Source organism: Dermacentor andersoni, chromosome 2 (genome assembly GCF_023375885.2).
Source record: "Dermacentor andersoni chromosome 2, qqDerAnde1_hic_scaffold, whole genome shotgun sequence".
NCBI classification, from domain to species: Eukaryota; Metazoa; Arthropoda; class Arachnida; order Ixodida; family Ixodidae; genus Dermacentor; species Dermacentor andersoni.
This window is the reverse complement of record NC_092815.1, coordinates 213096002-213106685: the sequence shown is the minus strand read 5'-3', so window position 1 is coordinate 213106685 and position 10684 is coordinate 213096002. Positions and strand designations below refer to the sequence as shown.

The 10684-nt window shown below is 45.9% G+C and overlaps 2 protein-coding genes across 2 annotated transcripts; one reads left to right on the top strand and one right to left on the bottom strand.

The window, feature by feature from the left end:
- The first annotated feature begins 5685 nt into the window (after positions 1-5685).
- On the top strand, positions 5686-7875 carry LOC126540105 (uncharacterized). The gene is made up of 3 exons (XM_050186898.2): positions 5686-6307; positions 7033-7195; positions 7555-7875. The coding sequence occupies exons 1-3, from the start codon at positions 6063-6065 to the stop codon at positions 7858-7860; spliced, it is 714 nt and encodes a 237-aa protein (XP_050042855.1). The 5' UTR covers positions 5686-6062; the 3' UTR covers positions 7861-7875.
- Positions 7211-9949, bottom strand: LOC126540149 (uncharacterized). The gene is made up of 2 exons (XM_050186935.2): positions 8902-9949; positions 7211-8483 (listed from the first exon to the last, which is right to left on the bottom strand). The coding sequence occupies exons 1-2, from the start codon at positions 9576-9578 to the stop codon at positions 7904-7906; spliced, it is 1257 nt and encodes a 418-aa protein (XP_050042892.1). The 5' UTR covers positions 9579-9949; the 3' UTR covers positions 7211-7903.
- Between the last annotated feature and the right edge of the window lie 735 nt (positions 9950-10684).

The window sequence follows — 10684 nt, the reverse complement described above, 5'->3', positions numbered from 1 at the left end:
TCGGTCATGATAACAGCTAATGGGTCTTTTTGGGGGAGTTTTCGTACACTTACGCCACTTCTCCCTCTTCTTCTTCTTCCTTCGCGTTATGGCTCGAACCCACGAGGAAGGGATTGGCCATGGTACGCAATGGAAGCATCATATGAAGTTCTTGCTTCCTGTTAACTTATAGATCAGTACTACCTATATTCATAGCGCGACTGCTGGCCTGACACGAGCTGTGAGCTCGTATGTGAATTGGTGCAACCCATCAAGGGGATCCAGGTCAAAGGCGGTAGGAGAAAACAAGAATGTAAATAATTTTGTAAAATATACCAGCAAATAGTGAACACATAAGTAAACAACAAAACAAAGAACTGATGCGTTGATCAATCCCAACATGAAACTCAGAAAACTAACAAGATATGGTATCGCTTATGTACCTGCGTCTGAAACCCACTATCCAGGATGCGAAATACAGGATGACCTGGGACGTAACACGCTGTCCAAAGTAGCGGAGGCTATCCTTCACAAACAACCCTTCCTATGTGATGAAAAGCTTCACACGTTGATATGTTCTACATTATCCCAACGCGGCGTGCCGATAGGTATGCGAGACAAGTGTGTTCCATGTTGAGGTTATAATATACACGGAATTTCAGCTTACACTTGCCAAGCCTTCAGAAGTACACGTATGCCTTGCGAGAATACAACCAAGCTAGTGTTGTTCACTCTTCTCTTGAACAACTGCATCGTTTTTACAATTATCTTAAGTCAATAATTGAGATTAATCAAGTAAAGTTTGAGTACTATTTATTTACAAGCACAATTAGCCACAGAGAAGTTATAGGGCCTAGCGTGCAACTACCCAATAATACTATTTCGTGAACATAGCTTGAGAGGCTTTAATTTTTCAGGCATCCATATAAAGCGCACCATATTGAAAACATAGCATGTGACTAGGCGCTCTCGCGCAGCTACATCATTGACCTCGAGCATGCCAGCAACGAGTGATCGATGCTGCAGGCAAACAGGGTGTACAAGTAACCTTTGAAGCAAAGGATATAGATCGAAGACGATTGGTTTTGCTTCGACTTTTGCAAAGATTTCGTATCTGCTGAAGCAATGAAACATGAGGTATAGAGATATATGTCATGAGATATAGAGATATAGAGAATGTATAGAATATATGGGCACGATGCCTGAAGTTCTGCCATCGTTCTTGTTGCTGATATATTGCGTAGAGGGCGAGGGGGCTATGCAACCCAGACGACGGTTGTGGCCATTACTGCACTTAGGCTGCCTCGATTCGCGCGCTCTCCGCTTAGGTTGATGCCACTCCATGAAAGGGTCGGTGCCGCCATTCTGTTGCTAACTTCTTGCGTCGACCCTGCCGCCAGACAGATCGCGGCATCCCTCACCCGGTATTTCCACAGAATGCCTGCGTGTTACCTTCCCCAGTACAATAACAACGCTGAAAATGAGTGAATAGTGTTTCCGTTTCCTAGACGCCCAAGAAGGCAGCTCCCGTGGACAGCGAAAATCAAGCGGGACAAGTGGCAGGTGAGGAACTTCTTGTGTATTTGTAGTGTGGGTACCCAACTTCGTAGTAGGGCCTAATTCATTTGTGGACATATGTAAGCAAGTCCGTCGTGTTTTTTCTGTTACAGTGGTTCGTCGCAAGCAAGAAGTTCTCCTGGACAATGAACGGTACTAATTGTTACTTACCAGAAGGCTTCTCCAAGAGTGCCTGGAGAACCTCTTTGCTGTAGTGCGCCTCTGAACGCCAGTGCCAACAGCATACGATCTGATGGGCACTCTGAGGCTTGTGAGCGTAAGACAGTTTCTCCACACCCCGCGGACGACAGGTCATTAGCTGGATGATCGAGAATTCCTTGTCGACCTCCTTTTTCAAGCAAAACGCACTGCTCGGGAAATTCACGCGAAGAAATTTACGACTCAGATATTTCGTTCATTGTGGCGCAAACGCCAATGAAATGTATTTTATGCTATCTTGGAGAGTTCATTGTCAGAAGCGTTTTTTATTCCGTATCCTGCCCACAGTGCAAAGATTTATTATGTTGTTGCCATTCCGATCTCTTCACTGAATGCCTTGAGGAACTAGACCAACCGTACCTGAACACGTGCGCACGCCACCAAGAGGCAATATGGGGGATGTTGGTAGCCACCTACACAATTCTGGGGTTCCGCATTCACCTACGTCAGTGGTCACAGAAGCAAAACTTGTGCTTACGTTAATCTTTCTTGTAGACGCTAACTAGTACGAACTTTCTTGCAAACATGTACATAAGTGAAAAATTTTGACATAATGATTAAAAGTTGAATTATGCCTGCACTGAAATATGATGTTCACAATCGTTTTGTTCCCGTATTCGTACATAAAAACATTACATAACTGTAGTTCCTCGCGCTTGAGCTTTTTTATGGTTTTATTAATGATATACGAGTGACACAGCTTGCCGTCATGTCTGTTGCTAAAACTATATCTTAAGTGCCGCGCATACGTACAGTGCTCACGGAATGAAATGCGACACGGAGCATTTAGTACAACCCTACATATGTGCAAAGTACGCGAGAGCACTATGTCATGTCGCTAGGAATTTGGTCACTAAGGGTGACGAGGACTCCAATGTAAGTGTACGCGCCAGAATTACATCGATGTGACACGAACTTCAGCCGGTTGAAACAAAAGTATACGCAGTACTTAGCCCTAAATTGACGCGTTTCATTCCGTGAGCACTGTACATGAGCAGCAGTTATTTTCACCATTCGGTACCTCAACTTTTCCCTATGTCCGTATTTATCTTACCTGTCTCTGGGCATGCAATATCGACCTTTCCGCTCATCTGGGCGCGCGCATCGTGGCATCCTAGGACTATAGGACAAGCACTCTACATCTAAAGCTTTCTTCTGCCTGCAATGAAACCATGCTCTGTACATGGGTGCGATTTGTACTCCCGTACGGCTGACGCTTTCTTTTTTTCCTGCGTCGCTTTCCGCGCTAGAAGCTCGAAAGGCCCATCACGTCGAATTGTGGGACAGTTAAGAATACAGCTCTAATGACAGGTCATCAAAAGGAATTTCGCGCCACAGACTATAAAAAAAATGGCTGAAGGCTTAGCTTGGTTAAGTCTGGAAGATTGCGAAAGCAATACCCTTGGCTGCGCCTTGGTTCGGCTGATGGTGTGGACATCAGCCAGCGAGCGCCCTCTCTCGGTAGCGCCGCAGCCGTGGCGCGCAAGGCTTCGCCTCCACCATCGATGCTGCGAGCTGGGGCCCCGTCTTTCGGTCTGGCGTGACGTCACACCAGCGAGCGCCCTCTCTCGGTAGCGCCGCAGCAGCGGCGCGCAAGGCTTCGCCTCCACCATCGATGCCGTGAGCTGGGGCCCCGTGTCTCGGTCTGGCGTGACGTCACACGGTCACGTGACGCGCAGCTGCGTAATGAGGCGCCTCGACCACCGATGGGCCGAAAGTGCGAGCAGTATTGCTTTCGCAATAATAATGTCACTTCTGCTTTTTAACGGATGTGGCATCATATTTTTTTTGTTCATGGCCTCCGACAATTGCGCGCATTGGCAGGTCTTGCTCCGGCTGTCTCATTAGCACGGAGAGAGCGTAATTTCAGACGTGGCCGTGGCCGGCTCCTTCTCCATGCGCCGGTGCTCGCAAACGAGGGCTGTTCAGGCGTCGGATGAGGCTAGACATCGGACGTCGGCGGCTTGGATGAGGCTAGAAAAACTGCAATTTCCGCTGCTATTTGTCGCTTACTGATTAGGACATGATAGCTGAAGGTGTACGAGGGGGCAAATCGTGTGCTGGGAGGCCGCTATTGATTCTCAAATGCGTCAACTTGTTTGTACACACATGCACTCTTACTACATTCACGTGTTTATGCAGAAGTGGTATATATGTGCACGAGTTCGCCCTGAGACGGCAAATCCAGGAATCCGGGGCACCGACTGTTGGGGCAAAGCCAACCCTGTGGTGATGCGGTAGGCCTAACTCTGTGGGAAGCATCTTTTCTTTTAATCGATTGCTGCGCAATACCTCGTTTTTCGCAAATTGCACTTTGGGCACTTAATTCTGACAACGGTCTCAGGCTATAAGTCGCGCACAGTTTAATTCTGCTGGCTGTATTTCTTTCCTGCAACACTAAAACGCTGATGGCAGCGCAGCGAGAATTAAACCGCTAATTGCACTCCAGCGGCATATACTCTATGCCCCCTTTATGTATTGGTCCAGTTTTGTTTTATTTTGCTAGCTGACATTTTTTTTACTGGGGCGCTTTTCTTCAGCTGCTAGGTGGCAAAGCACCACTACAGGGGCTAAAGATTCGTCCACCGTTCAATTAACGGGAAACGGCTCGTCGGTTACACTAAAACTCATGGACTCGAACATGCAGCTATGATGCACATTCGCGCCCTGACGTATAAGGACAGATGACACTGTCAGATTCTGCAAGAAACAACCGACCGAATGGCTTTATGGAGTAACATCCAAACTTTAAGCCCGTCTGTGCGCGCAATTTTTTCTCAAGCCCGGCGCATAGTAATATCTTTTACTTATTTAGAAAGATAAAAATTAAGTTTCATCTGAACTCATGAAACTGAATCAGTAATTACATATAATTCATGAGCAAATAACTGATTGCACAATGCAGCTAACTGATAGTACTATACTCATTAGTGGTCGCTAGTTACGAACATGCTATGAAATTTAACAAAAGTGAAAGATTCAAGAACGAAGCTTGCTGGAAGTTGGTGTGATGTTGTCAATAATAATAATAATAATAATAATAATTTATTTTACTGGTACAATGCTAGTTTTGATTCGTGCACGTTGTCATCGGTGTCATTCGCACTGTAATTAGCATTTTGGTTACTAGTGCCATAGTCCTTCCATTTTTTTTTCTGGTCACGAAACTGCCGCCTCAGTTTCATATAGAGCCAGCGCCCGCCGCTAGAGGCGCAACCGTGCATGAGAGGGCATGCGAACGCAGCTACCGCTGTGGTTGTGTGGGGCAGCCTCGGTATTCTAGCTTTCTCAACTTCCTCAACCATCGCTTTAGTTTCACGTAACTATTTTTAACATTGACTATGCTTAAATTACTGCCTGAGCGCGTCTTCTGCCTTGATATGAGCGCCCGGGACGAAAAGAAAGCAGCTCATAACATGGAGCTTGCGGCGGTCTCAGACCAAAAAAAAAAAAAAAGATCTGGGATTTTAAGAGCCAGAACCGTGAAACGATTATGAGACGCGCCGTTGTGGGGGACTCAGGATTAATTTTGCCCACCTGGGATCCTTTAAAATGCACCTAAATTTAGATAAACGGGTATTTTGCACTTCGCCCCCATCTAAATGCGTCCGCTGTACACGGCCGCGCGGTCTCGGTCCAGATTTCTTCATTATCGCCGTTCGCCTCAACACTTCGGTGGGCTTCACTTTTTAATATTTGCCTGAAATTAAACACCACGCATTCGCAATAAAGCGCCAGTGGTCGCACTTATCACCAGATGCAAACATATGGGCTGTTGCACCCCCGCTTATCCGTAAGTAAGCGCCAACTCTCCGTTGTGCATAGCGCCAGATTGTTCGCCGAGCACAGCTGTTCACTTTCTGTTAAACTGTGGCAGAGAAGGACTCTGACTGCGGGCAGTATCTTATAAGGAGATCAAAAGAATTAATACCCCTGTCACACGAGCACTTTAAAGGCATTTGAAGAAAAAGACATCTCACACAAAGGAGTTGCATCCGCAGACACACGCCAAAGTTTAATCTCTTTTTCAGAAGCGGTCTTTTCCGAAACCGGAGATCACCGATCTCTTTTACGGCTGGAAAGGCGTAGCCTCCAACGCAGTGGGCACCAGTAATTATCATGCAATAAAGAAACGAAGCAAAAGTGCATTTTTATTTCAAGTGTACACATCACAAAAAAGGGTTTTGTCTTTCGTTGAACCTTAAGTAGGCGCAGTTTTGCACTTTTTGCACGGCACTCTCGTAAGCAGTTCGAAAATATCACGTGACGCTAACAGACGATGCAAATTCGCGCCATTTTCTGCGACCATGGCTACGGCGAGCGGTACCGACGAACAGCCTCCGGCACGCCAAAGAAAACCGCGGGTACAGTGGTCGGAGAGAGACACCTGGGCGTTAATCAAGTTATGGGAAGACAACCTGCCCTCGCTGCGTGCGCAGAAGCACAACGGAGGCGTTTACGATGGCATTGCACAAGCATTGACGAGCATGGGTGTACCTCGCACAAAGGCGCAAGTGCACAGCAAGATAGAGAACCTGGGACAGACCTACAGGTAAGACAAAGCACAGCAGTAAGCTGTGAGCGCTAAATTTACCTTGAAGCGGCTTCAGGCTGTGGTCGCAAGCTGCAAGCTCTCGTTTGTGGTGTCGCGACCTCAGCATCGAACGTTGTTTCCGTAGTAGGCAGCGACGGAACCCTAATCTAGCGGACGGAGCCGTAGTAACGAAGGTTTTAAGGCAGAGACCCTTCATTTCAGCTAGCGTCGAATTTTGCAGGGCTGAACTGCGCCCTGCACACACGAAAGTCGACGACGCGCTAAAGGCTGTTTCTGCAATTCCTTTACAGTGCGAGTCGGTCTGAGTAAACGCAAATTCGCCTTCACATGCGGCGAAGAATGACAACCCGCGCAGGTCGTCAATAGCATGATTTCGTTCGTCACAAGATAACGGGAACCTTAACTTATGGACAGGCGCATTTCACATTATATTGTACGCCTTCTCACGGCAACATATAATACGAAGCAGGAAGTCGTCTGCATGTTTTCATTTCTGCAGATGTGACTACGGTTTGCATTTTTCTCGGACCATGCGCAAGCGTTGTTCTCAGACAAGAAAACATGAGAAACTTTAAATTTTTTCGAGTAAAAAGGGTTACCTTCGCTTCTCAGGCTTTCTGTACCATCAAGTCGCGTTTGTATCTATCGGCAAACGTTTTGCTCTGTGTATATCTTTACATTTTGAGTATATAAAATTTTAGTTCTTTCGTTTTCTTATCCAGGAGCTGCCTGAAACACATGACAACAGGGTCATCACCGCCGAGCTGGCCATTCTTCTCCGAAGTCCATAGGTTTCTAGGATCCCTGCCTGTTCACGATACATCTTTAATGGAAGAGGCTGGGTGCAGCGAGAGCACAACAAGCAGCACTGCCTCCGTCGAAGAAGTAAGAAATGCATAGTGGAGACTATATATGCTTTATTACAGTCAACTAAATTTCAAGACATAATGTAGCATCAGCTGTGCTGCCAAGCCCATAATCTGCACAACCCTGCAGTGTAGCGGACTGCTCTTGTTAATACTGTGGTTCATTTCTGCTTGTGCTCACGCGCTGTTCATTTTGCAAGCTTGGCAGTGCGCTGTTTGGAGAATAAAAAAAATGCAGACTCTAAAATAAAAAAACGTGAATACATACACGCAAGGAGAGGCAGCTCTCTTGCAAGTAAAAACCCTGAACTAATTGTTTACCGCTTCACACATCAACTAATGTGGTCAATGTATTTCGGATCCCTTCTTCAAACGCAGCTGATCTTCGACATGCTTGATTCCGGCTCTGCTTCTTGTGAAGACGTCGCCGAAGATTGTTCACCTTCCGAGTCGCCAGTACAACAGGTTGAATCCAGGAACCTCGCAAGTGGCAGTTCCGAATGTGCCCGCAGGAAGAGAAGGCAACCGGCTGGCGACTTTCAAGAAAGGATGCTTGAGGAGCAGCGACGGCAGAGAGAGCAGTTTGCTGATGCGCACAAAATGGAAATGGATCTCCGTAAAGAGGGGCTCAAGTTGCAAGAGAAACTTGTAGATGCAATGTTGAAGTTTTTTAGTAAAAACTGACATGGTGTTCCACAATTGTTGCTGATTCTTGGGACTCTTGCGTTCAGTTCCTTCGCTTGTAATATTCCACAAGTGCTGTCCTGATGGCGGATGCATTTCCAATTTCAGCTTCTGTTCTGCGTGATGGCTGTGGAAATGTAGCATTGGACTGCTGCACCTCACTTAACCACTGTGGGTGGACACTGTCGTTGAAGTGCTCGCAAATGTTATTGAGCACGCAGCATGCTCGTATAGCCAAACGGGCATTGCCAACAGAACACTCCATTCTTTTCGCAATGAAACGGAACCGGGCCTTTAGCCTTCCGAATGCGTTTTCAACTATCCTCCTTGCTCCAGATAAATGACAGTTGAAATTCCTTTCAGCTTCACTGATGACAGTTCGGTGTCCAAATGGCTTCATGAGGTTTGGGGTTAGTGGAAATGCTTGATCGCATAATATTATCGGTGGGACTGCTGTGGTACCCACTGCGGCAACAGGTGCTTTGAAAAGGGGACTGTTGACAATCTTCGACAGCCGTGAAACACCAAACACATGTGCGTCGTGGCAGCGTCCTGGGGCACCGACATTGCAGTATCTGAATCGATACTTGTGGTCGACCAATGCTAGTAGGATAATACTGTGCCTGCAAGAAAAAACAAAGTGCAAAGTGAATAAAGGTTAGTGCAGCATGGCACTGCTGAGTTCACTGCCTTTAGTTACTGTGATGCGATTTTACAGTTTGCTTTTATTAATAGCTGTGAGTGCAGCTCGGATTACATTATTTCACATAATGCCACAACCGGTCGCTGTTAGCGTACTCTACATCGTATAGGAGTTGCAGTCCTGCGGAGAACTCTTTTCGTCGTCGCATTAAAATTGTCGCTGCTAAACACTGCAAGACTGCGAACCAAATTACGCGTTTTCTTAAGAGCTGCTGGTAAAATTGAATAACATTTTACTTAGCAATAAAATATGGGTCAGTCAGTTACTTTTTTTTACTACTATAAAAATGGGCCCAAACAGAACACTTACATGAAATAAGTTAAATCGTGGCCACTTACCAACCCTTGTAGTTGTAGTAGTCGGTGGCGTACTTCTTTGGAGGCGAAATAGGGAAATGGCAGCCATCAAGGGCACCGACAGCTTGAGGGAAATCGCACACGGCTTCGAACTCTTGGATGTGCCTAGGCATTTCCTCTTCAGTAATCATTCTGATCCAGTCACTTTCGAGCACAGAGACAACAGCTGCGCAAAACTCTCTGTAAATGACGTTGACGGATGAGCGCCCAACGCCGAAGAGGTTTGCCACAGTTCTATCTTCGGCAGAAGAGCACAATTTGTAGAGGCCAATGGCGACACGCTTTTCCGCAGTGATCGGGTCACGCATGTTGGTAACTTGTTTTTCGAGCACATGGCGCAGACTTTCCACGAGAAACCGGAACGTTGAGGGGTTCACTCGAAACGACTGCTTGAAGTTGTGGCCACCGAGGTGAGGCACAGTCTCCTCGAACCACTTTTCGTGGCGGATGAAAGCCCACGTCGATCGGTTGCAGACTCTCGTGGGAAGCGCCAAGGCATAAAATGTACACCCGTTGAGTAGCAACTGCCGCTTAATACGGTCTTTGACTGCCTTTGCGGCGTCTGCTTCGCTCTCTGCAGCAAGAATCCTTGCCAAAATGCATGCTATTTCGACTTTTTCCTTCGTGTCCGTGCAGTCCCCCATATTCTCGACCTCCATGTTGACTCCGATGTAAACAGTGGCCCAAGGTTGCTAGACGAACATGTAAAATTTGCTACTTCTGCGAAGACTCTTGAAGCTACCTTATTAAATCTTCTTTAATTTAACCTTTTCGAATAAACTGTATCTAAATTCACTAAAACAAGCATATTATAGTACGTTTCTAATTTCTATATTGAAATACGTTGGTTTATTCTAACTGGTTTTGTTTCAGAATCTAGCGCCATGCTTTCCATAGCGTGTTCGGAAGGAAACGATAAAAGGAGATCGCCCGCGCCGTGTGTCTGCAGCGCAACTCCTTTTAATTAGAGGTCTTTCAACTCGGTAAAGGACCGCTTAGGTAAAAGAGTTTTTGCGTGCTTGTGTGACAGAGGTATAAATTGTTATTGCAAAGGGCTGCTACCGTAGAACACTTAATGACAAAGAAAATGAAATTGAGCTGCTCCGTGCGCTTAAGATTTCTCTGCAAAGCGATGCCATTTCTGAATGAGATTTAGGTACGATTAATGCAAGACAAACTTCGCTACTAAATGTCTTCGGTGCGGCTTTTAGCAACGGATTAAGGCGAACGTGAAGTGTTAGGATCTGTACAGTTGGAACTAGCTGTATTGTAATTAGGCAATTGCCTTAGCAAGCAGTCGTTTAGAAGCGTCAGTAAGCCCAGCACTTATTCACGCTGCTCGTGGTTTCGACGCAGAAACGACGAGACTAGGTATTTTGGTTGTTAATGTACAACTATTTAAAATATGTTAAAATGCTGCAATCACCGGTCCTGATATTCTTATCATGATCGAAAAATGAAAAAAAGCTTTATAATTCAATTAAGAAAAGAAATAAGACGTGTTGATGCAAAAACAACATACAAGCACGATCATTTATTCATCATGCAAAATAAGCGCAGCGAAATGCAGACAGCACAGAGGCGTCCGGTCACGAACGGTCCACCATTCACAATGCAAGAAGTTTGTTAAAAGCATGACACTGATATAATAAGCATAAAGGAATAACATCAAACGTGAAAGATATGCATTGGGGTGCATGAAACAAACACCAGCAAACGAATGGCAATAAATACAGAATGCATAATCGATTATTTCTATAAACAA

Excerpts from the sequence above, each read along its gene's own strand:
- LOC126540105 (XM_050186898.2), top strand. The coding sequence starts at position 6,063 with ATGGCTACGGCGAGCGGTACCGACGAACAGCCTCCGGCACGCCAAAGA. Across the intron at positions 6,308-7,032 it reads AACCTGGGACAGACCTACAG|GAGCTGCCTGAAACACATGA; the intron begins GTAAGACAAAGC and ends TTTCTTATCCAG. Across the intron at positions 7,196-7,554 it reads GCACTGCCTCCGTCGAAGAA|CTGATCTTCGACATGCTTGA; the intron begins GTAAGAAATGCA and ends CTTCAAACGCAG.
- LOC126540149 (XM_050186935.2), bottom strand. The coding sequence starts at position 9,578 with ATGGAGGTCGAGAATATGGGGGACTGCACGGACACGAAGGAAAAAGTC. Across the intron at positions 8,484-8,901 it reads TACTACAACTACAAGGGTTG|GCACAGTATTATCCTACTAG; the intron begins GTAAGTGGCCAC and ends TTTTTCTTGCAG.